The sequence below is a fragment of the Lathyrus oleraceus genome, chromosome 5 (assembly GCF_024323335.1).
Source record: "Lathyrus oleraceus cultivar Zhongwan6 chromosome 5, CAAS_Psat_ZW6_1.0, whole genome shotgun sequence".
In the NCBI taxonomy this organism is placed as follows: domain Eukaryota; kingdom Viridiplantae; phylum Streptophyta; class Magnoliopsida; order Fabales; family Fabaceae; genus Lathyrus; species Lathyrus oleraceus.
The window spans coordinates 112269987-112297814 of NC_066583.1; the positions used below are offsets into that span (position 1 = coordinate 112269987).

The following is a 27828-nucleotide window of genomic DNA, read 5'->3' on the forward strand; positions in this document are numbered from 1 at the left end:
TCAGCTTGTTTCTGAATACCCATCTGGTTCCAATAACGTGAGTGCCTCTGGGCTTTGGAACAAGATCCCAGACATCATTCTTTGAGAATTGATCTAATTCTTCTTGCATGGCTGAAACCCAGTCGTTATCTTGAAGTGCTTCATCACAGGACATAGGCTCAATCAGAGACACTAGTCCCAGAGGAGTATCTTCAGAAGTCCTGAAGGTAGATCTGGTTCTGACAGGTTCGTCCTTGTTTCCCATAATCAAATCTTCAGATATGTTGATACGACTTTTGACTTTCTTTGGGATTTCTGGGGATTTTATTTCTTCAGAGTTCTGAATGACAATTGCTTCTGGAACTTTATCAGATCCTGCAAGAGTGATTTCTAAATCTGCAAAATTTTCAACTAGCTTTGACTTTTCAGAGTCAAGCTTATCATCAAATCTGACATGAATTGATTCTTCCACAATTTTGGTTTCTGTGTTGTATACTCTGTAGCCTTTAGAGCGTTCTGAGTATCCTAACATAATACCTTTCTGTGCTTTGGAATCAAACTTGTTCAGATGTTCTTTAGTATTTAAGATAAAGCAAGAACATCCAAAAGGATGAAAATATGAAATGTTTGGTTTTCTTCCTTTACACAGTTCATAGGGAGTCTTTTCCAGAATGGGTCTTATAGAGATTCTATTCTGAATGTAACACGCTGTATTTACAGCTTCTGCCCAAAAGTGCTTTGCCACATTAGTTTCATTGATCATGGTTCTAGCCATCTCTTGGAGTGTCCTATTCTTCCTCTCTACAACTCCATTTTGTTGTGGAGTTCTAGGGCAGGAGAAATCATGGGATATTCCATTAGAGTCAAATAATTCCTCAAAATCTTTGTTTTCAAATTCCCCACCATGATCACTTCTGACTCTAACAATTTTAGAGTCAAATTCTTTTTGCACTTTGGAACAGAAACTGGTGAATACAGAGTGAGACTCACTCTTGTGCTTTAGGAATTTTACCCATGTCCAGCGACTGTAATCATCAACAATGACTAGTCCATACTTCTTTCCATTAACTGATGCTGTTTTCACAGGACCAAATAAGTCAATGTGAAGAAGTTCCAGAGGCTTAGAGGTAGAAACAACATTTTTCTTTTTAAAGGATGTTTTTGAAAATTTTCCTTTCTGACATGCTTCACACAGAGCATCTGAAGAAAACTTCAGTTTAGGTAGGCCTCTGACTAACTCGAGTTTATTTAGCTGAGAAAGTTTCCTCATGCTAATGTGGCCCAAGCGTCTATGCCATATCCATTGCTCTTTGTGAACAGACATCAGACATTTAACATTTTGTTTTTTTTAAATCAGAAAGATTAATTTTATAAATGTTGTTTTTCCTCTTGCCTGTGAAAAGGACAGAGCCATTTTTCTGATTAATGGCTTTACATGTTTTTTGATTAAAGATTACATCATAACCGTTATCACTTAATTGACTTATGGATAACAAGTTATGCATTAATCCTTCTACATAAAGAACATCAGATATAGAGGGAAGAGTACCATTACCAATAGTTCCAGAGCCTCTGATCCTTCCTTTCTGATCTCCTCCGAAGCCTACAAATCCAGCGTCTTTAAGTTCCAGACTTTGGAACATAGACTTTCTTCCCGTCATGTGTCGCGAGCATCCAGAGTCCAGGTACCATGATTGGTGTCTGAACTTTGCTGCATAGGATATCTGCAACATACACAATCTTATCTTTTGGTACCCAGAATCTCTTGGGTCCTTTCAGATTAGTTTTCCCAGAGTTTCTTATAATTTTGGGTTTTCTGGCATTTTTAAATTTTTGTTCTTGTGTGTGTGTATAGTGATATGAAAAGGGAGACTTAGGTTGGTTACTGGTAGAAGTTTTATCTTCCTTAGGATCATACCCAATTCCCTTTTTATTGTTCTGACTTACTCCATAAATCATGGATGCCATAATACTCCTACCTATTCCATTTTTCAGAAATTCTTGAAAGGCTTCTTCGTATTCAAAAATAATTTTATTTGAAGTTTGTGGTGCTTGAGACAACGTTTCTTCTAATTCTAAGCTTTTTCTTTTTGCTCCATCTCTTTCTAGTGTTAAAGATCTGATTGTATCTTCTCGTGCTAGAATTGTCATCTCAAGTTCACTACATTCTTCAAATTTTGCTTTAAGATAGCCTTTAATGTTTTTAAACTTTTGTTTTAATTTCTGATATGAGCTAAGAGTTTCTGACAAACAAGATTCTAGATCAGATCGAGAAAGTTCAGAAAATACCTCTTCAGATTCTTCATCTGAGCTACTCCTGGATGTGGTAGCCATAAGTGCCACGTTGGCCTGTTCATCAGAGTCAGATTCTGATGATCCAGATTCACTATCATCCCAGGTAGCCATCAGTCCTTTCTTTGTCCTGAAGGTATTTTTCTTGAAGCTTTCTTTTCTAGAGTTGTCCTTCTTTAGCTTGGGGCATTCATTTCTGTAATGACCTGTTTCTTTACATTCATAACAGGTAATATCTTTGTTAGCTTTACCTTTTGAAGTTGATTCTGATCGATCCCCTCTGGGTCTTGGTCTTCTGAAGTTGTTGTTCCTCTTTTTCCAGAGTTGCTTAACTCTTCTGGTTAGTAGGGACAATTCTTCTTCATCATCAGAATCTTCTGGTTCAGAGTCGTCAGTATCTTCAGTTTCTGCCTGGAGAGCTTTAGTTCTGTCAGGTTTGCGTCTTTCAGGTCTGGACTTTAATGCTACAGACTTGTTCCTTTTCTGAGGCTCATCCTCCTCTAGTTCTATCTCATGGCTTCTGAGAGAACTGACAAGTTCTTCAAGGCTGATATTGTTCAGATCCTTTGACAGCTTCAGAGCAGTAACCATAGGTCTCCATTTCTTTGGCAGACTTCTGACTATCTTTTTGACATGGTCTGCAGTTGTGTATCCTTTGTCTAGAACCTTGAGACCTGCAATCAGAGTTTGGAATCTAGAGAACATTGCCTCTATAGCTTCATCATCCTCCATTTTGAAGGCTTCATATTTCTGGATAAGCGCCAGAGCCTTTGTCTCTTTGACTTGAGAGTTTCCTTCATGAGTCATCTTCAGAGAGTCAAGTATATCTTTGGCTGTCTCTCTGTTGGTGATCTTTTCATACTCGTTGTAAGATATAGCATTTAGGAGTATGGTTCTGGCCTTGTGATGATTCTTGAAAACTCGTTTCTGATCATCTGACATTTTACTTCTGGGAACTTCAGCTCCATCTTCTAAGACTGGAGGTGTGTATCCATCTGTGACAATGTCCCAGAGTTCAGCATCATAGCCTAGAAAGAAACTTTCAATTCTATCTTTCCAGTAATCGAATTTCTCTCCATCAAAGACAGGAGGCTTAGCATTGTAACTATCCTTTTCATTTGTGTGGGCCATAGTTTTTCTCTTTCTGGATCTCTCTACACTGTTAAGTGTTTGATTAGAAAATCAATAACAGAGCCGGGGCTCTGATACCAATTGAAGTTGAGAAAAACAAGAAAGGGGGGGTTTGAATTGTTTGGAAAAATAAGCGCTTTTTCAAAATGAAAATCACACAAGGATTTTATACTGGTTCGCTTATAACACAAAGCTACTCCAGTCCACCCGGCCGAGGTGATTTTGCCTTCAACAAGGACTTAATTCACTAATCTTGAAAGATTACAAACAACGTCTAAGAGAAAAATCTCTTAGTCCTCTCAAGTATACAGACTACACAGAGTCACTTGAGGAAAACAACAAACAATAGATGAAAGATTTATGTAATCTAGAGTGCTTCTAAGGTAATCTAATATTACAATAGTAAGAACAAGAGTTTTTCACGTTATAAGCAAAAGCTTCGTGAAGATCTTAGAGAGCAAGAGTGTTTTTCTTGAGCGTTGATGTTTTAGTATAATTTTGGCTTGTTGGCTTACTTATTCTCCAAAGTTGATTGCAGCCCATTTTATATATCAGTTGAAGTAGTAGTTGAAACTGGTGGATATTAAAATGAATTTACGCCATCACTTAAATAGCTTCTGCAGGATAACTTTCTCTCCTTGAAATGACTACTTACCACAAGTAGTATCTTCTTTATTGAAATTGGAGATTAACGTCTCTTTCTTAATTAGGAAAACCATTTGCAAATCTTTACTTGACTTTAACGTTACTCTTTCATGATTAGCAATTCCATGATCAGAGTATTTGTGTTTCTGGAGAATCTTGGAATCTTGCTTCTGATGTTAATCTCTTGTGAGTTCAGATAGTTTCTTCAGATAGCGCTGATAACTTCTGGAAGTTAGAGATAGCGTTGTTCAGAGTCAGAACATCTAGAGCTTACTTCTTGTTCAGATGCTTCTGATACTTTGCTGTTTTGCTCAGAGTTAGACTTTCTTGAACACGTTTCTTCTTCAGATGCTTCTTATCTTCTGATAATTTGTATCTGATCTGGTTCTGTATCTGATGACATCATCAGATTTCTTCCTTCTTTCTTTAGAACCCTGCACACTTAGAAACTTTTCGTTAGGGTGCCATTTTTGGTTTCATCCTTTGTTATCATCAAAATCAAGGAATCTGTTGTAGAACAATTTTTGTTCTTACACTAATCAAGAGAAAGGATAGGGTATTTTAAGTGTTTAAGAATTTCAAATCCATGGTTTAGAGGCAAAGTGTTCACAAGCTCAAAGTGCTCAAAATAGATGGTGGAGGCGAATGTGTATCGAAAGACTTTAAGAAGTTTTGTGATCAAGAAGGTATTGTACATGATGTTGTACCACCTCATACACCGCAACAAAACAGTGTTGTCGAAAGGAAAAATCGACTGATCATCAACATGGTAAGAAGCATGTTAAAGGGGAACAACTTGCTAAAATCTTTATGGGGAGAAAAGGTATCCACAGCTTCCTATTTGTTGAATAGGTGTCCAACAAAGAAGTTTGAGAAGGTAACACCAGAGGAAGCATGGTCGGGATAAACCGAATCTGAACCATTTTAGAGTTTTTGGTTTCGTAGCGTATCGACATATTCTGGGACAACATAGGAAGAAGCTAGATGATAAGGAAGAAATGATGATACTTGTAGGGTCTACCAGTGGTTACAAGTTGTTTGATGCAGCAAACATGAGGATTGTGATCAACCGAGGTGTCGTTTTCAACGAGATGTAGTCACTGCAATAACCTGTAATCGGTTACGTAAAATTTGTAATCGGTTATAGCTTTGAAAATTCAGATTTCGCAGATACGAGAAATGCAAAAATGCTCATCGTAAAAGCCTGAATTGAAGACAATATGAGAAGATAAAAAAGGTAAATAGGTTTTCCTTAAAGACTCCAAAATTGTGAGTTGTTCTGAGATAACAAAGTCATTGTTGATGGTGATTTCTTCCATTTTGCACGTATGGTCGAATCTGAACCCGTTAAAACATAAGAGGCTTTAAGTGATCCAAAATGGGTTTGTGCTATAAAGTAGGAACTGTAATCTATTGAGAAGAACAATACTTGGGAGTTGGTTGATATATCGGACGGGAAGAAGTTAATTGGTGTGAGATGGGTGTTCAAAGTGAAGGCAAATCCCAAGGGTGAAATAATCAAGCATAAGGATCGATTAGTTGCAAAGGGATTCTCGCAAAGAGAAGGCATAAACTTTGAAGAGGTATTCACACTAGTTTCTAGGATTGAAACCATTAGGCTAGTTGTTGGTATTGCGAATAACAATTGGCCAATCTACCAAATGAACGTCAAATTTGCGTTTTTGAACGAACCACTTGAAAAAGAGGTATATGTAAAACAACCCATGATTTTGTTGTGAGAAATCAAGAGCTAAAGTTCTACAATTTGAAGAAAGCATTGTACAGTTTGAAGAAAGCTCAAAGAGCTTGGAACAAGTGAATAGATGGTTTCCTAAAGGAGGTTGACTTTAAGAAATGTGTATCCGAGCATGACATGTATGTGAAGATAGATACAAGTGAATGAGTGATTATCCTTTGTCTATATTTAAATGATTTGTTGATAACTGACAGCAAAGAAAAGTGTATTTCTAAGTTTAAGAGTGAACTTATGGAAGAATTTGAGATGACAGATTTCGACCTCATGACATACTTCCTAGGCATTGAGTTCCACAAGTCCAAAATGGGACTGCTCATGCACCAAAGAATGTATGCGCTTAAGATATTGAAGTTTGAAATGAAGCATTGTAATGTTGTCATTACTCTGGCTGAATCGATACTACAATTGTCGAAGAATGTGGATGAGCAAGATGTTGATCCAACTCAGTATAGGAGGTTGAGTACATTTCATTAACCAATCTCATGGTGTTCGAAGAAGGAATTGGTAGTTGCATTCTCGTCTTATGAGGCTGAGTATATTACCGCTTCGTTGTGTATGTGTGTCAAGTCGTGTGGCTTATGAATCTATTGAATGAGCTGGACAACAATGAGGATGAGACTGTTAAACTCATTATTGATAACGTTTTCATGATTAATCTTGCTAAGAACCCAATTGCACATGGGAGGAGCAAGCATATTGAGATGAGGTTTCACTACTTGAGGGAGTTTGTTAGTAAAGGATATATAAGATTGAGATATTGTAAAAGTGAAGACCAAGTGGCTTATTTGCTGACTAACGGAGTCACAAATGATGTGTTCAAGAGGTTGAAGAAGAACATGGACATGGAAGACTTAGAGCATTTGAATTAAGGTGGTATGTTAAGAGTATTTTTTATAATTCAGGTGTTGCAACTAATTAACACGGAGTGTAATTTGTTACAGCAAAACAAAAGTCACTTCTGAGCTGAGAAATAACCACGTAACCGGTTTACCACCGAAAGAAAATTATTTTTTATTGCAGCTATAACCGGTTACAGGTTTAGTGTAATAGATTTCAGATTAATAGGTTTCAGGTCTGAGTTTTCTATTCTTTAGTTATTTGTTTATGTGACATGTATCTCAATCATTATATAATATTTTTGTATAAATATCTTAGAGACATCCTCATCAATGTTAATGCAAAATATTATCACCCCGAGATCCTCTCTCCCTCTATTCCACACTCTAATTTTCTCCATTATTTACCTATCTTCTCAAGATTTAATAGTGTTTCCTCTTCCGACTTCCCGTTTCTTTGTCTAAGTGAGGTATTTGCTTCTCATCACTTTATACCAAAGAGTTTGTCTTCCACCCAACCTAGTTTAGCTAAGCATGCTTGGTTCATGATGTAAAGTTTCCTCAACTCCCACCTTGATTTTTTATATTGCAATTTCACTCCATCTTACAGTATGAAGATGCCTCTTTTCTTCACTATCTTCCCAAATGAAGGCCCTTTTACTTTTGCCAATTTTAAGTACAGTTAAAATTATAATTGTAAACTTCATTCCAAACATAGCCAGAGCCTATTCTCATTCAGCATATATGACTTCATTATTTTATATAGAAGTTGAGAGGCCGTAAAGAAGACGGTGGAGGAAGCTGCTTCATTATTCAACACGTAATGCTTTGAGCTCTGGGTTCTTATAATCTCTATCAATGCTTGAGGCAATAAGCTGTAAGGAAATTTACTAGACAAAAGAAAGAAAAAGCAATGAACATCTGCAATTAGCTATGAAGTAGAGGCCATTATCTTATTTTACAATCTGTACGGTAGAACATCTTTCAATATTCAATATAATAATAATAATAACTAATGTTACACCAAAAAACTAGAATAGCTTATGTGTTTTTTACAACAGGAAGCTCTAGATGAAAAACCCTACAGAAGAATTTCCCCCTGGTATGTGACATTCTATAGGGTAAAATCTATCAACAAAAATCAATTGGCTAAAAACACAAAAGGACCATTAGAGCACACAAAAAGGAATAAAAGATGTTAAATACATATTCCCAGGATTTGACAAAAGAATCTTCCCTTGGTTTCTTCTACTGTTGGTATGAACAGACTATTTTCCAAGATATTGTCTGGCAGAGTCTATGACTTCGTCTTCGCGATATCTTTTGTTGTTTATTATTTGGGTAGATGCACGTTGCCGCAGACTTCCTACAATGTTCTTTATACAGTAATTATGACCAGAATTTCCATGATCTGGACAGCATTATTCAAGACGCCCCCATACACTTCTTCGGCAACTACTTATATTACACTGCAAGAAATGAGGAATTTCAGATCAGTGTATCTATATTTACTAGTATTAAGAAAAAGGGAAGAGTTTTGGCAGTTATTATGTCGTCATACATAGTTAATAATTAATAATTAATAATTAGCATGATAAAAGAGAAAAAGATAAAAGGCTTTTGATATAAATTCCTCAAAAGAAGGATATAATTTTGCAAGAGGATTATGTGAATGGCAGAGGCACAAAGATTTGTATGAAATTTTATTAAATAAATTAACAAAGGGTTACTACCTGTACCTAGTGCTGTTATTTCCAATGCCATTTTGCCATGTGCCTAGGATAATTCTGGTGGGTCTAAAAATACAGAAACAGCAACTGGGCTGGTAATGAAAATAAAATATCACATTTTGTGTGGCAAAGCATGTGAGCGCGGTCTTGCTCTCATGATTGTCTCATCACTGTGTCGAATCCATTCTGAAAGCCTCCATGGTTTCTGCCACTTCCACTTGAATTGTAGTAGCCACTGATGATGGCTTCTTTTCCACCTCCATAACTTGCCAGAAGCTTGTCCTACCATTGCTAGTTTTTTCATTGACAGCTGCCCAATGGGTTTCATCTGCATTAACAGAAAATTCACATCCATCTCCCATAAAAGACATAGGCCAATTTCATATATACGACTATTAACTTACCTTTCTACCCTGATCAACAAATGCTGCTGATTCCCTTGTCAAGCCATTATTAGCAACCCCTGGCGTATATTTGAGTTGTCTTGGTATTGGCACAGACATTGGAGATAAAGGTCCCTTCATATCTTCAGTATACTGTTTCAAGGAATTTGGAGAACTTCCCTGCTGATGCAAATGATGAAAGTTAACTATTATTAGTTATTACCAAAATAGTAAGTCATGACCTTATGACAATTATAATATCCAGAAGTAAAAGAATAATTGACGGAATCCTAATTAAATTCTAGGAGACGATCGTGGATCATGAGAAACTAAGAGGCTATTTATAAATGCTGCATTTCAAACTCATGTCTAGTTTAATCAACATAGCATAACTCCAACCCTTAAACTCATTTATAATCAAGCTAAAAAAGCTGCTGATTTAGGTGACAGTAACTTCAACCATTAGTCTTAAGATCAAAGAATCTAATTATTTTGGCTTATTTTGGTGGGATCCTACTAGTTCAAGACTACTGGACCTATTAGTTCATGTTATATTAGGAGAGGAGCAACATGTCGCTCCTGTTAATATTTTGTTTAGGCAGTATTTTGATATTGATGAATTGTCTATGGTGGTTAGATTATTTTGGCATTGATGAGTCCATCGTTGCTATGTCAAGCATTTAGGTTATACCTGGTTGGGTTGAAACTTGAAAAGAGGAAGTGAAAAATAATGTGGAAAGCTAAGAATTAAAGCAACATAATTTGGGTTTGGTACAACAAAAATAAGGAGCATCAACAGTAGAACGCAACATATTTTGAATCTGGGATAATAATCGTTGGTCTTGCCGTGTCATCAAAATATATGATGGTGTTACTTATATGCATGATATCCAAGAACCTTAGGTGTTGTGCCGATGTTGGATTTTTTTAACTCATATGACCCTAATTCGTTTCCTTCTTTATCAGGTGCCTAGATCTTCTTCTTTACAGTCAGCACTACAATGAGTGATTTATTTTAAACCACAGCTGATTTTTTCTTGTAACTACTCCAGAACCCACAAAAAATCCTAAATCCAAATTTGACATAATTTTCACAGCCTAGAACAGCACTATGATAATTAAGTGTTGAAGCAGAAAATTCCAGCATTTGTCTCCCTGTTCAAAGCAGATTTGGATCCTCTCAATCTATTTTTGTTTCAGTCCCTCTCAAGAATAACTCCTAGACATTAAATTAATTTAACCATGGAAGAACAAAAGCACGACGGTTTAAGGAAGCAGAGAGAAAAAAATCTCTCCATCCATACACAAAATATCCCAACTAATATATATTTCTTAAAGCTTCCTAATCTGTGATTTTATTTCTTCACTCCACATATTTTGATTCTGGTATATATTTCAAGATGTTCTTGTTTAAATCACAATGTAAAGAAATGCATTAACCGACACATTCATATTAGATGTCAAAATAGCATTGGTAGATGAATGATGATTTTCTTCCCAAAGTTTTCTAACATTTTCTCTTACTTAGATGCTCCAGTTGTATTTTCTTTTTTTTACAAAAGGTTATGGAATTAGAGAGACCGAAAGCTCAATAACAAATTTTGGATACAAATGATTCAGTTTTTTTTTTAGCTCTCTCTAATCCACAACATTTTGTTATGAAAGATTGATGTAAAAGCAAATAGAGAGGATCCAAATCCGTTCAAAGCATTCTTATTGGTGAATTATCCTTCACAAAGTAGCGATAATCTTACAGAAACTGGGGTAGCCAATGTGGTTGTGCCAGCTTGCTCTCTCACTTTTACCTCCTTCTCAGCTTCCTTTCTCTTCATCTCACTTTGCCGCAAAAGACCAACAAGTTCTTTGATTTGATCTTTCATTTCTCTGATCTCCATGTCCTTCTCCCAGAGTTGGCACCTGTTTTCAACAATATAAGCTACTCAATAAAATTATACAAGAGTTTACAAACATGATTTTTAAATTCCATATATCCGAATCTTTATCTTATATGTGTTTTCTTAATGATTAGGAATTGAATTTGCAGAGTTTACAATATTCATACATCCGTGCACCAACAACTTGCACTAGACTCCAGTGGTAATCTTATATTTGTGCTTTGTTTGTATTTAAATTGCAAACTGTTCAGTTAACTTATTTCTAGAGTACTGAAACTAAGAAATACCAAATAAAAAGAGGTTTGGACTAAAAGAGCACCTAGCATCTCCAACAGAATTAAACATATATTGAAGTAAATTCTTGGCCTCTCCCATTGAGCGCAACTGATTCCAACGTCCACGATTAGTGAATGCCCTCTCTCGTTCTTCTGCCTCGGAAAGTTGAGAAGCCATTGCTACAAGTGAATTAGAGGATATACTAAGCATGTTCTCAAGTGAAGCTATTCTAGCCATTCTTGCATTTGGTGACATGGAAGATGCCCTGAAAAGACAAGTTTTGAAAACAACCAAGACGGCAGATGTTATACTTTTTGTTTTGCACTCAATATCATTCCAAAGATCCCAATTTTTTGAAAAGTGAAGAGGTAGGAATTTAAAAATTACACAAGATTTGTAAGAAAAAAACCTGGCAAATCCGTTCTTTCCTCTTGGTGGACTGAGACCCTTAGCAGCAAACTCACTTACATGCTTCAGCATGGCTAGCTCCTCTGCAAGGGCAGCTCGCCTGTAAGTTGCATCATAAAATTAATGACTACACCCCAGATCAGTACTAAAATAAGTAATTAGTGAAAGATATTTACATACACTTGGCTCTGTTTCTCATACTCAAAACGAACTTCATGTTCTTTTACCGTGACTTCTAGTTCATGGTCAAGCCACCGTTGTAAGGACTTCTCATTACTCTAAAGATGAAAATAAAAAAACTTATTTAAGATCACATGAACAGTAAAGAAAACCTATAAAGGGAAAGGAAAATCCATTACCTGCCCGTTTGTTCCATTTCCATTTGTTGCAACTGGAAAGTGACAGAATTAGGAGATTAAACAAAATAAAAGCGCAACAATAGCACCATACTATGTACTAAAAGAGAGTTCCTCTAGAGATGAAAATATAACTTAAAAACATCTGTCTTTAAATCCCAAAAGACTCAAAAGCTTAAATTTATTATTGCCACATAAAACAAATCATACCGAAAGTGTCTCGGCTCGAAGTTTTACGAGCTTCAAGCAACTCCTTTAACCTTTTGGTTGCCATTGCAGCTTCTTCAGTTTTCCTTTGAAGGACCTGGATGAAGATAACGCATACTTGTTTAGAATAGGCAGCTACCTCTGAAGCATGCACACTGCAAAATTGAAGTCGGTATTCGTATCTGGTACCATACTTGTAACCTGGTACTCATGGGTATGTATCAGCTACATACCAAAATTATTTTTAAAAATTTAACATTGATACTCTATTTGGATACACATGTATACTTTTAGGTTATGTATATGGATTGATAGAATATGATGGGATAAGTTTATGTTCCACTGGATAGATAAAAAGAGGATGAAACCATTATTGTTACTGTTTATTTGGACACCATCGCCCAGGTTCAAACCCAGGACCTCCAAGTTTGTGTGCGAGTTTATAGTGGTTATTGTGTGTTCATCTAAAAAAAGGATAGAATGGAATACATTTAATCTCATTTCATCACTTCCCTTCATTTTTGTACCTACCATTTAAGTGGAATACCAATTTTGTTTCATTCTGTCATAAAACATTAAACAATGGAATGGAATATTTATTCTACTCCTTCCTACTCCATTCCATTTCATTATATTCTGCTCATTTTAAAATTTAAACAATGGAATGATATATTTATTCCAATCCATCCCAATCCATTCCATTTCATTATATTCTGCACGTTTTAAAATATCCAAACTATGAGTAATAAATATATGTTTCATATTTAGTAAAAAAATTATAAGTTTGATTATTCTCATTTCTTTTTTGATATTGTCAATATTTTCCTTATTACATTGTACATCATTTCCATATCTTCTTCTATACAAACATCCTTTCATTAATTTTGTTATATAAATATCTTTTTCATGTCCTAATTTTCTCGTTTTCTTTTATTTCCTGTTATTTTGATTTGTTATGAACAACATTTCCTTGTATTTTAATGCTAGATGCTATACTTATTTGTAAATTTTTATACAACATAAGTGGGGACACTATCACCATAGTGGCTGTAGTTTAGTGGTAAGAATTCCACGTTGTGGCCGTGGAGACCTGGGCTCAAATCCCAGCAGCCACAATTTTTCTACATCTAAAAGGAAATATAGTGTGTAAGCTTTTGCCACTGCCAGCTTTTTCAGTTTTTCTTTGAAGGACCTACTAGTTGGTATGTACCGACTACATAACAAAAATTTTCGTCAAAATTAAACATAGGATACTCCATTTTGATACATGTTGTTAAGAGGTCAAAAGTAAACATAGGATACTCCATTTTGATACATGCTGTTAAGAGTTTTGCGTTGAATGAAATATGGTCTGAAAATATGTTAACAACTGGGGACAATCCTCATCTTATAAAAGATGGTTTTGTAAGGTTAAAATTTGGTTTTTCTCATTCATTTTTTTGATAACTTCAATATTTTCCTAATCACATTGTACATTATTTCCATATTTTCTTCTATATAATCAACCATTCACTATATTTGTTATATAAATATCTTATTTGTGATTTCAACTTTTTATACAACTTAAATCGAACAATAACAACAAGTGGCTGTAGTTTAGTGGTAAGAATTCCACGTTGTGGCCGTGGAGACCTGGGCTCGAATCCCAGCAGCCACATTTTCTTTTCATTATTTCCATTTTTTCTTCTATATAATCAACCATTCACTATATTTGTTATATAAATATCTTATTTGTGATTTCAACTTTTTATACAACTTAAATCGAACAATAACAACAAGTGGCTGTAGTTTAGTGGTAAGAATTCCACGTTGTGGCCGTGGAGACCTGGGCTCGAATCCCAGCAGCCACATTTTCTTTTCAATTCTGATTAGACCTTTTTTTAACCTGATGAGGTCACATTTTCTTTTCAATTCTGATGAGACCTTTTTTTAACCTGATGCGGTCACATTTTCTTTTCAATTCTGATGAGACCTTTTTTTAACCTGATGCGGTGAAATCTATTAACAAAGGCTTAATATCACTCCAATTAGGCATTAGTTATTGGTGTAATGGCCAACACATACACAAACAAACACTCGCGGGAAGAAGGAAATGTGGTAACCCGGATTCGAAGTCAGGATTCCACATAAAATGTCCTCATAGCCAAACATTAAGTTGTAACAATGAGGACATAATAATGAAGTATTTAAGTAATAAGTAAAACAAATCAGCATCGTACAACTTTGAAATACATACCATTTTCTGGCGCTGATTTAAAGCTTGCAGCTTGTGCTTTTCATATTCATTTTTTCTTCCCTCCTTCTTTAACTGCTTTTGCAAACATATAATCAATGCGAGGTGATCATGTAACATTCTAACAGTAGTGTAAATGCAATTGAAAAATCACACCACCTTTAGGAGTAGTTGGAACACAAACTTAAAATTAGGCATGAATGATTGTTTATTATTTTATGAAGAAAACGTGCAACTAAAAGCAAATAAGTTATTTCACTTTAGAGTTTAGACAAAACACTAGTTTACGAACTTTCAGCGCCTTAAGATGTCATCAAGAAGTAGCATGAATAAACTCAATAACATGATAAAAGGAAGCTTGACATACTTGCAACAGTTCTTTCTCTCTAGAAGCCTTCCACTGCCGAAACTGTTCTGCCTCTTGTTTTATTCTTTGTTGCAATTGAACCTGCAACATCGAGGACATGTGTCATAACCAAGAGTATATTAAGTGATTGTAACCATGGAATGGATTTATTAAAATAAAACCGTCAACCTTTTGGGCCTTTATAGACTGTATTTCATCTTGCAACCTCTTTGCTGCTTCATCACTTTTTTGCTTTTGCTTCATAAGCTGGACCTGATTCTCTTGCTTCTTCTTCAAATCCAAAATCTAACATGCAGAGTTTTGAAAAAGGTCTTGCAATTAAGAATATATTCAAAAATGAATTTTACAAAGGGAAAAGAAATGTTATTTTATAAATAAATAAATAAGTAAATAAAAGGCAAATTTGACTACTCACTTGTGCTTCAAGTGTTTTCAATTTTTGGGAATGGGTATCCTCTAGTTTTTGTGTTTGTCCATCAGAGTTGGCAGCAAGATTTTCAACTTCAGCCAAAAGACAATCTCTTTCTCGCTGCATTGATAAATTAGACACATAGATGAATATTAGTTTTCTGCAAGGGTCAAAATAAGTTGCATAACTTCTATTGTACCTGCACTGTTCTCTTCTCATCCTCTAGTTCCATTATCTTCCTTCCAAAGCGTTGCTTGAGTATTTCAGCATCAGATACCCCAAACAGCTTCATCTCAAACTGCACATACATCAACCCCAATATGTATGTTAACAAAATAATAAAATATGAGACAGGAGAAAATACAGAAGATTAATGTGCTTTTCACTGGTGCATGATGTGGATGTGTCAAAATGTCAAATTATAGACATGCTCTGCAGCAACCTGGCTCCAAGCATTTATTCAATTCATGCATTTTAAAGTGCTTTTTACTAGTGCATAATGTGGATATATGTCGAATTATACATATGCACCGCAACAACCTCTTTTTGTTCCAAGCGTTTATTCAACTCATGCAACTCTCTATCCATACTATTTTGCAAAAGTTTGTGCTCCCATTCTTTTTCTACTTCTTCAATTTCTCTTGAATCACCTGCTAAAACGCAATTTGAACCTTGAGTCGTGCAGTTTTAATAACACTAGATCAAACATTAAATCCAGACCAAAGACAAGACTTGCCTGCGGTTTCATTCATTGGGTAATCAGCCGCTATGATAGGTAAGGTCCTCTTAAGCCCATCCGTCTTCACAATGCATGTGCCACCATCCTGAAAAAACAGTTTTCAAGATTGCATGCATAAATTATCCAGCCAATATCCTCAATTCATTTGAAGGATGCTACTAAAATGATAGGATAAAAAGACATATATAGGGATTAAAATACTTTCTGAAAAAAAAATACTTAATAACAGCAAAAGTAAGAAGCATACATAAGCATCCTTTTCACTTTGTTCTAAGAGAGAACATCTACTACGGTGTTCATGAAGTTCACGGCAAAGGTCTTCATTAGCAGCTTCAAGCCAAACAATCCTTTCCTTAAGACCCTATATGATAAGTTACAAGATGATTACATATTTACAATATGAATGTACACCACTTCATTGTATGAAAATAATGTAAATCATATTAAATTTGAAATGTATATCAAAATAGTGGCAAAAGTGCATTTAATGCTAGGATACTTTTCTTCAAATAATAAACACTGTGATGAAGATTGATTGGAAATATAGTTAAGTAATCAAGACTTCACCGAAAATTCATATTAATGGAAGCCAAATACCTGAACTTCCCCAGATGAGCAACCGGCACGAGCACAAAGTTCTGCCTCCAAATACTCCAGTTTTTGTCTCATTTTAAGCATCTCACTGGACATGGGATCTCTGTTGACCTAGAGAAGAAGTAAATAAAAAGGTGAGCCTCAGTGGCTATCACAGTAAAATTATCTCGATTTTGTGAAATGAAAAATTGGGAACAAAAAATTATGCAATACTCACAACAGGCTTATTTTGGATATTGCGTGCACGATTTGCATACTTCAAAGTGTTTAGGGTTTCCTCAGCATTAATATCAGCAGGACTTATGCAGGCTGAAATAGAAATATTGTTTAATAACAGCTAGTTTTAAGAAGCAACATAAAAGGCTTGGAAGTAAAGTAGAAAGACATGATAGAGCATTCAAATTCTTTGCATCAACCTTACGAAAGGCTTGAAAGTTGGAAAAAGTTCAAACCTTATGAAAAAAATACTTATTCCGTAGTATGGAAAAGGTCCAAGAATGTAAAACACAGAACACAGTTTATGCATTTCAGCATGTGTTACAAAAGGTCCAAGAAATGTTAGCTTGAAGTTAAGACCGTTTATGGAACAAAAATGAGAAAAGTTGAGATATGCAAGAGAAACAACTGACCAATCATGACAGTTCTGCTGTTACCCCCAAGTGAATCCTGCAAAATTATTTCACTTTTTTAATCTATAAAAGCAAGTAAACAAAAAAGATCAAAGGAAGAAAAAATTTGAAAATGAAAAGAATTATTCCATACAAATGCTTTCTGTCTTATACTATCATCTTTTGTCAGTAATAATTATTTATTTTCTTCTAGGAAATTTGAACATTCCAGTTGTGAATAACCCAGATTCAATATAGCTGAATATAAATGTGTTCGTAGCATAATACAATTTTAAAATTTACGAGCTTCCTACTGACTAATCTGTAGATGAATTTGGAAAAACAGGGGATAAAGTGCACACTAATTCTTTCATCTATAAAATATTTTGAATATCATAATAATGAAAAGTATATGCTGCAAAAAGAAAGCTAAATATAAAGATATCAAACCTGTAAAAGCCTAGTAAGTTTACTGTCCCTATATGGAACATGAACACCTTCCTTTCGTTTCTTTTCATCACCAAGTGCACTAATAACATTACCAAGTGCTAGAAGTCCTCTGTTAATATGAACGCCTGATTTAAAGATTAAACAACTGATGAATATATAAGGTCAAAAACACAATTAATAGATATATCTGAAAAATGTCAAAAACTAACCTTCTTTAAAACGCATACCATCAGAACCTGTTCTTTTAGCACGTTCTGATCCGGCAAGATCTACCAAGTGCAACTTAGCACAAAGATACTCATCATTCATAGTATCATTTAAGCAGCTGCCATTAGGATTCTTGGGCTTGCACATTTGCTCTAATGTGATGGTGAAGATTGCATGAGATCGACTAGTTGGACACATTGAAGAGGTATAAGAAATAGAAGAGAACTCCAGCATAATAAACCACAACAGAAGTTTGAGGCACAACTTTTCAATCATGCATTGGTACAACAACAACCAAATACTTTTCCCACTAGGTGGGGGTCAATGGCATAGATCAAACATCACGATGGTTATGAATCATGTCTAATGAAAAACTATTCAAATTGTGTCAAATCGTGTACTGGGACTGACAAGTAAACAGGTGGAATAATTCATTGAAAAATCAATAAAATGTGTGACAAAATTGCAAGTATTCTTACGGTGACAAAATACATAACTAATTTTAAAGGAAAAACCCCAAAGCTCAATATCATTGTTAGATGCTTGAAATGCCAGCAGACTTTTAATACAAAGATAACAAAGGTGGGAAATATTTGATGTCTCCAGTTATTTGTTGATTTATCAACTGAATTATACGTGATCTGATTCTTTCTCTAATTATTTCTTGTGGACATATGCTACCCAAAAGTAGTTCAAGAATCTTAAAAACAGAAAATTATTTCATGGATAAAAAACTAATTTGTGCGGTTCAAAGTAATGCAGAAAAATGATTTATCAACCTGGATTGATTGTTCATATTTGTGCTCCCAGTTGCTCTACTCAAGGATCCTTGTTCCAGGCAAGCAGCCATTTCTTTTAATGTGGTGACACTAACTTCAGTAGATCCTGCAAGGGTTATAACACCGCTTGATGTCTCGCGAATTTGTATTGGCGGCTTCCCAGGAGATGTCATTTTTCCTGAATGTCCATTTGTAGTTTCTGGTTTGCCCATGGAGGAGGGATCCAGTAAATCTCTTACTTCTTCTTTAAGAATCTTTTCACAATTAAATGTTGTTATCAGATGCTTAATCTTGATAACTTTGCACATATGAAGTATACATAGTTCAATATTATAAAACACAACTAAACAACAAAAGTCAAAAACAATTCGGTAAGCAGTAAAAAGAAACATCAACAGACCTCGATAAAGGAAACATGCAACTGAAATTCAATCTGGTGTTTGAAGGTCCCAATTTTGTTGAACAAAATATTCATAACTTGTGGTATTATTCCTGTTTGGAAACCTTCTTTAAAGCCAGTTCCCATGGTGTATGTTTTCCCAGAACCTGTCTGCAATGAAATGGAAGTGTCAAACGCAAAAGGGTTGCAACTTACAAGTGTTGTAGCATATAACTTCTGTTTCCTTTAGTAGTAACTATACCTGACCATATGCCAAAACAGTAGCATTATATCCTTGGAACAAACCATCAACAAGTGGAGCAACACAATCTTCAAACATGTTACCCGAGGGAGAACCAGTGCTTCCATAGACATGATCAAAGGTAAATGAGTGGGCACCAATTTGTACCTGTATTACATTGACAAATCGATTAGCATATATAGTTATCAAACCAAATGTTTAGCTACTTAAAGGCTATTAAAGTGTCATTTCAAAACCAGACACGGACATATCCCAATGACTTCAAATAATAAAAAATTGCCGTCCATGAAAAGATAATAAATTCTAACTCTCTGAAAATAAGATAACAGAAAGAGATTTCAATGGGAAAAAGAAAATGTAGCAAACAATAGATTAAAATTCCAAAACTAAAGAGCTACTGTCATATACTAAGTGTATGACGAGACGTGTGTAATTTTGTTGAAGCTCTAAAGTCTAAAGTGTAGTTTGGGCTAAAATCATCGTCACACTGATGTGATTCTGACAATCTCATGTGATTCTGACAATCTCATCGTCAATCCAAACATGCACTTAAACTCCTAATCATGCTCAGTTAGAAGTGTATGTCCACTTTTGGAGAGGCAAATTTTGATTTCAGAGGTGTAAAAGTAATTTTGACATGTTTGATATCCTCCAGTACAATTGATTTTATCTACATGGTTGATTCTAAACTTCAAATTTGTTATTCAATTAGTAGTGTGCTTAACTTGAAGATTCTGCCTCTACAATTGATTTTGTTCTCGCATTTGTTGTTTAACTCATTTTTTATTTGCGTATTTAACATAAATCAATTTACACTTTTAGCCGAAATCAGTTTTACATTAACCAATTAATCTAAAATCAATTTTCTTCCTAGCAAAACCAAACAAATCCTAAAATCCAATGATTTGTGAATATTTAATTTGAAATAATATATAAATTCTAAAAGACAAAAGTGAAATTGCAAAACTAAGTAAAAAAAACCTTCCTCTCCTCCCAATCTAACCAAAATCCCGTTTTATTTCCCCAAAATAAAATTTCAGAAACGTACACTGATATACAATCCCGAAATAGAATGAAGTCAAATATATCCCAAATAAGTAAATACAGATCATAAAATCAATTTCAATCAATCTAGTTTTAGAACACGCGTGTTCAGTTACGTAAGCAATTTCCGATCTAGATCTCTTCCACATAAGACTAAAAATCCAAAAGAGGAAATAGCTAGCTAGAGCATTGTATAGAGTCAACGACAATGCGTTTCGTTTTCCACATTCAATTAGCAAACGACATTGTTGAGGAGAGAGTGAGTTCACCTGAGGCTTCCCGGAGACGACGGTGACACAGTCTTTGCATCCTTGAAGCTTCTCGTCGGCGATTAACGGCCGTACGTGAACCGCAACTTTTACGCAACAGTTTTCCCCTGCTTCCATGGGGAAGAAAGAAACTAAAGAAAATGAATCAGAGAGAGGTATGAACAAAGATCAATTGACTGAGCTGAAGTAGAGAGAGTTTTCGATAGTGCTAGAGAGAGAAAGTAGTGGTGGAGTTAGAGAGAGAATAGGGGTAGTTGTGGAAAGAAAAGAGAGACTCATAAGAGAGCATGACCAGTAACTGTAAGGACAACAACCACTATCATTTTCCCTTCACCTTCACTGCATTATGGTCGCGTGCTTTCAACCTTTTCTTGAATTATTTTCTTTCCCAATTTACCCTCCTTCAACGGTCCTATGCATATGTACTCGCGCAAAAGGAGATGCTGTTTATGATATACTGCATTTACTATTTTACCCACTCTATCTTTTGCTTAATGCATGTGTCCTTTTTAATGCTAATTAATAAATTATTAGTAAATACTTTTTGCTTTTTTTGAGGGGGGAGGAATGTTTTTTAATCTCTGTTTATCAAAAGGTTAAAAAGCAACAATGATAAGTACAGTATTAGCCCTTGATTCTCTTTTTGTTGATGAAATGATTGAATTGGAAAAAAATTGACATTCAGTTTTCATCTCTATAACTACAAGGAAAAAAAATACGGTTAGATTTAATCAATATTCAAATTTATTAAAACAAAAATTTCAATATTTATACATTCTCTCGCACAATCTAGCCCTACATCTTCTCCATCCAAAAAAATTTAACTGACCAAAAATATGCGGTAGGTGATTTTTTATGTGTATATCAAATGCGTTCCAAAAAAATGAATAGGAAAATATGACATCAAACATACTTGAAGAAATTCAGTTCTTCACAAGATGTTTAAATGGTGAGTTTATGAAGGTTTCTAGTAGATTTTAGGAAAATGGAAGAATCAACGGTAGAAATATAAAATAGAGAAGAAATAATAGTATTGTATTATCTCTGAATTAACATTATAGTTTTAAACTCAAATGACTATTAAGCTTTGAAAATTTCTCTAGTAGGGTATCGATAATCCTTTACTAGAATGATCACTTTCTATTATGGATTCTACACTAGAATTTAAAGGTATAAACAAAAAAAGAGTTGTTCTCATTAGGTTGAACTATATTGAGACTTTAATCATAGTAATGAAGTATCATAATATGAACAATGATTATTATACTATATAGAGGTAGTTGTGTTCATGAGGTAGAGGGAGAACAATCAAAAAGAGCTAAAATAGTGGAGATTGTTAAGAGAGGTTAAAATCCAATGAGAGAGATGAATAGTATGAATTTAGTGTGATAAGATCTACCTAACTCATGTACGCTTGTTTTATTTAATAATTAAATACAGTGGTACGAGGGATTTAATAGAGCCCTCGTTCTAGAAATCATCTGAAATATAAATTAAAATAATTACTAATAATATTTCTTTATGATTACGAGCCTCTTGTTTAGAGTGTAACGCTACTATAAGAAGAATGGTTGAAAAAAATAGATACAGAAAGATTATCTATGAAATATGGATACTGTGTCGTGGAGTTTAAAATACTGTGTGTCCGATGCTAGTGTTATAGTATATGTTTCATAGAAGATTATAATCCACAAGCATAATTAGTTTAATTTTATTTTCTTTTACATATTATTAAATTTTTTATTGACAAATAGATAAATCAATTCTTCTTAAAATTGTTATATTAGCTTGGTAAATACACTATATCCTCACAACTATGCATATTATTAAAAACAGAATAAAAAAAGATATCCTCTAAAATATTTTTATACTATTAATCAATCAATACTTCTACTAAACCACACTGATATTTTTAAATTAATTATGTAAATAATAGAATGATAATTTTTTATTGAAATTCTTATTTTATATTGTCAGTTCATTACTTTAATCTTTATTAAAAATAATTCTTATATTTATTTTGTCGTTATAATTTATAATGATTTGTTATGTTTATGATATTAAAGGTTGATGTCACATTAATGTTACTAATATCAATAATTTATTTATGAAATTTAAATATTATAACAGATGAATTGGTCAATTATAGCAATCATGTGAAAATTAATTTCTGAAGTATTAATAAATTTTTAAAGAAATACATTTTGAGTTTAATTGATATGTACATATGCATGGACGGGCCTATGTTAAGGCTGAGTGTGGCTATAGTCACACCGGTTTTTTTAATTTATATATATATATATATATATATATATATATATATATATATATATATATATATATATATATATCATCTGTTGCATGTGTCTTACTTGTGTTTTTAATATTCTGCAATAATTATTGGCATCTTGAGGATTATTATTATTATATCCATTGTTTTCGTTTAAAAATATAATGACATTGTTATACATACGAGGTGACAGCAATTAACACTGTTGTGGCCAACAACAGATTTAGCGGAAAGTAGGAACAATTTCTTCACGTGGATACACAAGCTTCTTTGTAGTTGTCTAATTTAATGTTATCTGTTATTGTAAATTCTTATATTAAATGCTATGAATTTTAACTTTCAATTTCTTCAAAATTCATTTTTCTTCTATATATAACAAGTAGTGCTTGTGATGATTTATATTTAATTGGTAATGTGATGTGTGGAAATGGATCCACGTAATTATAAATGCTTAAATAATATTTTATTTATTAAACAAATATTGTGTGTGATATTGTTGTTTTATTAAACAAATATTTAAATTTCTAAATGTTATTTCTTTAATAAAAAAGTTTAAAGTGAATTGAAGAGTTAAAAAAAATTATTAGTGTTATTTTTATAACTTTTTAAGTTTTTCTTAAAAAATCACTATTTGAAATATGAGAATAAATCAACTTCAAAGTCATATCATTAATAATAAATATCATTAATAATAAATATGTGTTGATTAACCGTCTTTCTTTCCTAACAAAAAATTATTTTATTTCACATTTTTAAATGATCCAAACAATTGCATGTCGAAACTAGATGATCCAAATTATCGTATGTGCAAGGGAAGAAACCTCAGCGAAATGCTATAATTTCTAGTGTTTCTAATTTGCATTATTATAACTATGATTGTTTGTTTAGTGCTTTAGATTTGCGGATGCATGAGCTCGATGATAGGTTTTATGAAGAGAATACTGAGCTTTGAGTCCCTCATCATCATTTGCAGTTTTTGATGTGAAAAATATTGAGGATGGTTGAATGTTATCCAAATGAGTTTGTAGATGTGCCGGAAGTGGTGGTGCGACATCAGCTTCAAAATTATGTTACAAATGTTCAATGTGTCCCAAAATTTGAAATGTTAAAACGACTTTCAGAACTTTGGATAAAACTTGTGGAAACAAATAAGTGAAACACATTTGACATGGTTTATAAGTTTGTGAAGTTCGCTTTAGTCTTATCGGTAGAAACTGTAAGTGTGGAACATGTTTTTTCAGCTATGAAATTTGTGAAGAATCAATTATGTAATAAAATGAGTGATCAGTGGTTAAATGAATTAGAAATATGATTCCTCAATATCAGCATTGTATACATATTCTTTCATTTATAGTCAATAGCATTTATGTTCTAATTATAGGCTAGAATATTATGTTTCCATATTCAGTGTATAGTCATCAATACTAGCTTAATTGTAGGATCATGTTCTCCCTTCTCATCTGTATATATGTGTATGTTACTGATCAATAGAATTATTACAAGTTTATACATATTATAATTCTTTCCCTGGTATTAGAGCGTTGTTTCCAAAAGGCTCGTGATCCAATTAAAAACCATGGCATCCGCTGTAAATACAAAGAACAAAAATGATCTTCCATCAACTATCTCTATCAAGTTGGATATAGACAATTTTCCCTTGTGGCAGTCCTTAGTCTTGCCGATCATCAGAGACTGCAGACTTGAAGGATACATGCTAGGGACAAAGGAGTGTCCTAAGCAATATATCACAAATTTGGATTCAAGCAATAAGTTGAATCCTTTGTTTGAAGATTGGCAAGCTTATGACCAACAACTTCTAGGTTGGTTAAAGAATTCCATGACTGTAGACATTGCAACACAATTTTTGCACTGTGAAAATTCAAAGAAACTTTGGGAGGAGGCCTAAAGTCTAGCTGGAGCACATACAAGGTCTAGAATCACCTACCTGAAGTCAGAATTCTACAGTACCAGGAAAGGTGAAATGAAAATGCATGATTATCTGTCCAAGATGAAAAATCTTGCTGATAAACTCAAGCTGGCAAGAAATTTAATTCTCAACTCATACCTAATCATTCAAACCCTGAATGGATTGGATTCTGAGTACAATCCTATAGTGGTAAAACTCTCTAATCAAATCAATCTCAGTTGGATTGATTTACAATCTAAATTGCTGAGTTTTGAGAGTAGAACTGAGCAGCTCATTTCCTTTAACAGCTTAAGTCTCAATGTCTTAGCAAATGTTGCAAACAAGACTGATTACAAAGGAAACTGGAGAAACAATAGACTTGGCTTCCATGGCTCAAATGTAAACTGGAGAGGCTCTAACTCGAGAGGTTGGAGATGAGGCAGAGGTCGAGGCAGGTTCTCTAAACCTACCTATCAAGTATGCTCAAAGACTGGTCACACAACAATGCAGTGCTTCTAGAGGTTTGACAAAACCTACTTAGGATCAAATCACTCAGCAGAAGAGGAATAGAAATATGCATTTCTAACATCATAGGGAACCAATCAAGAATATGACTGGTAATTTGACAGTGGAGCAAGCAATCATGTGACACATCAAACTGAAAAATTCCAAGAAATAAATGAACATCATGGTAAGAACTCTCTGATTATTGAAAATGGTGAGCAACTAGAAATTATAGCCACAAGCTCTTCCAAACTCAAGTCACTTAATCTACATGATATACTATACGTGCCTAACATTACCAAAAATCTATTAAGTGTATCTAAATTGGCCGCTGACAATAACATTCTTGTTGAGTTTGATAAGAATTGTTGTTTTGTGAAGGACAAGTTGACAAGGAAGGCAGTACTAAAAGGAATACTTAATATATGGATTATACCAGCTCTCAAGAATTGAAAGGAGTCCAGGTGCTTATATATCTGTCAGGGAGAGCTGGAATATGAGACTTGGTCACCCAAATAACAATGCATTAGACAAAGTCTTGAAAAATTGTAATGTAAAAGTATCACCTAGTGATCACTTTAGTTTTTGTGAGGCCTGCCAATATGGCAAAATGAACCTTTTACCCTTTAAGTCTTCTTCATCTCATGCTAAGGAACCACTTGAGTTGGTTCGCAGTGATGTATGGGGCCCTGCACCAATAATGTCATCTTCTAGTTTCAAATATTATGTGCATTTTATTGATGATTTTAGTGGGTTCACTTGGTTTTATCCTTTAAAACAAAAGTCTAAAACTGTGAAAGCTTTCATTCAATTTAAAGTCTTGGCTAAAAATTAATACAATAAGAGAATTAAAGTAATTCAGTGTGATGGTGGTGGTGAATACAAACCTATGCACAGACTTGTAATAGAAGCTGACATAGGTTTTAGAATGTCTTGTCCTTATACCTCTCAGCAAAATGGAAGAGTTTAGAGGAAACACAAACACATAGTTGAGTTTGGTTTAACTCTACTTGCCCAAGCCAAATGTCATTCCAATATTGGTGGGAAGCATTCTCCACTACAGTATACCTTATAAATAGACTGCCATCTCAAGTTACCCAAAATGAGATCCCCTACTCACGCATGCTTCATAAGGAACCTGATTATAAGCTTTTGAAACCCTTTGGTTGTTCTTGTTATCCATGCCTCAAACTCTACAATCAACACAAGCTGCAATTTCATACAACCAGATGTGTGTTCTTAGGCTATAGTAACTCTCACAAAGGCTATAAATGTCTCAATTCCCATGGCAGGATCTTCATATCAAGACATGTTATTTTCAATGAAGATCACTTCCCATTCCATGATGGGTTTCTCAATACAGGAGGTCCTCTAAAAACAGCTAACAATCCATCGTTATCTTTTCCCTTGTACCATGCAGGTAATCTGATCATTGATGTAATCCCTGAAGGAGATATCTCAGACGAAGTGAACCCAATTGACTCACAAATTGAGCAACAATCACAAGATGACAACAATTCCACAGAAGTTGACAACAATATCATAGAACAATTTGAAGATACTATACTAGATGATGCAACTCATCCAGAGAGACAACCTGACATAACCCATCAAAGTACATTTGAAGCAAGCAATGCAGGCATCATACAAACCATAAGCAAGTCAGGCATTCACAAGCCAAAGCTTTCTTACATTGGTCTAGCTGATACCTACAAAGATACAATGGGACCTACAAATGCTAAGGATGCTCTCACAAGGCCCTTATGGAAGGAAGCAATGCAAAAGGAGTTTCAAGCACTCATGTCTAACAAAACTTGGACACTATTCCCTTATCAAGATGAAGAAAACATAGTTGACTCAAAATGGGTATTCAAGACCAAATACAAGTCAGTTGGTACCATAGAAAAGAGAAAAGCTAGGTTAGTTGCCAAATGATTTCAACAAACAACTGGTATTGATTATGAAGAAACCTTTATCCCTGTAGTCAAAGCTAGCATTGTCAAAATTATTCTTTCAATTGCAGTCCATCTCAATTGGGAAGTCAAGAAACTAGACATTAACAATGCTTTCCTAAATGGATATCTCAAGGAAATAATGTTCATGCATTAACCTGAAGGATTTGTTGATCTAACCAGGCCTAATTGTAATTCTGGCGTAGTCAGAGTTCAGATGTTCTACTCCAAGTCATGACATCTGATCCAACATTGTAACTAATACAGCAAGACAGTTATACAAATTAAACCATGTACTAAGATGCTCACGTTCACAGATGTCACGACATCTGCTTCTATATCACCCTAGAATGGAGGAACACCTATTTCTGTGCATCTGGTAGAAAGACTCAGCAGAAATCAACCATAGCACTAACTTCTGTTGTTTTCCTACACAGTAATCAGCAAGATGTCTCAATAGTGATTTGAACATCATCTGTTACATTATTCCAGTCTGCTGGCCTTGTACTTGTATTTCCTGAATTCAAGGTCAAGCGAGTTAACCTAAATTCCACTTAGTAGGGTGCTAACAAATAGGCTATTTGTTAGGTTCATTTAATGTAGTACAGTTGTTAGTTTCCTGGATTTTAGCTCAACTGTTGGATTCCTGAAGAATAGCCTGAAACAATGCTGACACAGAAAAACTAAACATCCTACAATTTAGCACATGCTGTCAGGAATGAATGTCACGACATTCCGTTTGACAGTCAGAACATATACCTCATGCTGATTCAGTTATGTTCCTGAAAAAGAGTCTGTGCTAAATTTGCTGTACTATAAAAGACTAACCAGTCTCTACTTTAGTATCAGCATACATGACTAACTGTCAAGGCATCCAGTTTGACATTTTCACAATGATCCTTTGGGCAGGTCTGTTATCCTCTTGGAGACCAGACTGAAATA

At 34.3% G+C, this 27828-nt stretch overlaps 1 protein-coding gene and 3 non-coding genes across 6 annotated transcripts; 3 read left to right on the plus strand and 1 right to left on the minus strand.

Moving 5' to 3' along the window:
* Nucleotides 1–7543: 7543 nt before the first annotated feature.
* Nucleotides 7544–20627, minus strand: LOC127088098 (kinesin-like protein KIN-4A). 3 transcript variants are annotated; one of them, XM_051029009.1, is made up of 26 exons: nt 20235–20627; nt 18922–19068; nt 18681–18830; nt 18281–18534; nt 17504–17685; nt 17295–17419; nt 16866–16902; nt 16454–16545; nt 16240–16347; nt 15890–16003; nt 15640–15727; nt 15444–15553; nt 15103–15201; nt 14910–15023; nt 14663–14779; nt 14495–14575; nt 14131–14202; nt 11898–11991; nt 11691–11722; nt 11512–11609; nt 11333–11431; nt 10967–11188; nt 10507–10669; nt 8774–8935; nt 8379–8697; nt 7544–8108 (listed from the first exon to the last, which is right to left on the minus strand). In XM_051029009.1, exons 1-25 carry the CDS (start codon nt 20349–20351, stop codon nt 8482–8484), a joined length of 3093 nt encoding a protein of 1030 aa, XP_050884966.1. In that variant the 5' UTR covers nt 20352–20627; the 3' UTR covers nt 7544–8108; nt 8379–8481. The 3 variants fall into 3 exon arrangements, with proteins under 3 accessions (XP_050884966.1, XP_050884967.1, XP_050884965.1); XM_051029010.1 differs by having other exon boundaries at nt 8373–8697; nt 8774–8932; nt 20235–20626; XM_051029008.1 differs by having other exon boundaries at nt 8373–8697; nt 20235–20626.
* Nucleotides 12938–13009, plus strand: TRNAH-GUG (transfer RNA histidin (anticodon GUG)). Its single transcript has one exon. It is a non-coding gene; the product is annotated as a tRNA-His (tRNA).
* Nucleotides 13480–13551, plus strand: TRNAH-GUG (transfer RNA histidin (anticodon GUG)). The gene has a single exon. It is a non-coding gene; the product is annotated as a tRNA-His (tRNA).
* TRNAH-GUG (transfer RNA histidin (anticodon GUG)) lies at nt 13673–13744 on the plus strand. Its single transcript has one exon. It is a non-coding gene; the product is annotated as a tRNA-His (tRNA).
* Nucleotides 20628–27828: the final 7201 nt, after the last annotated feature.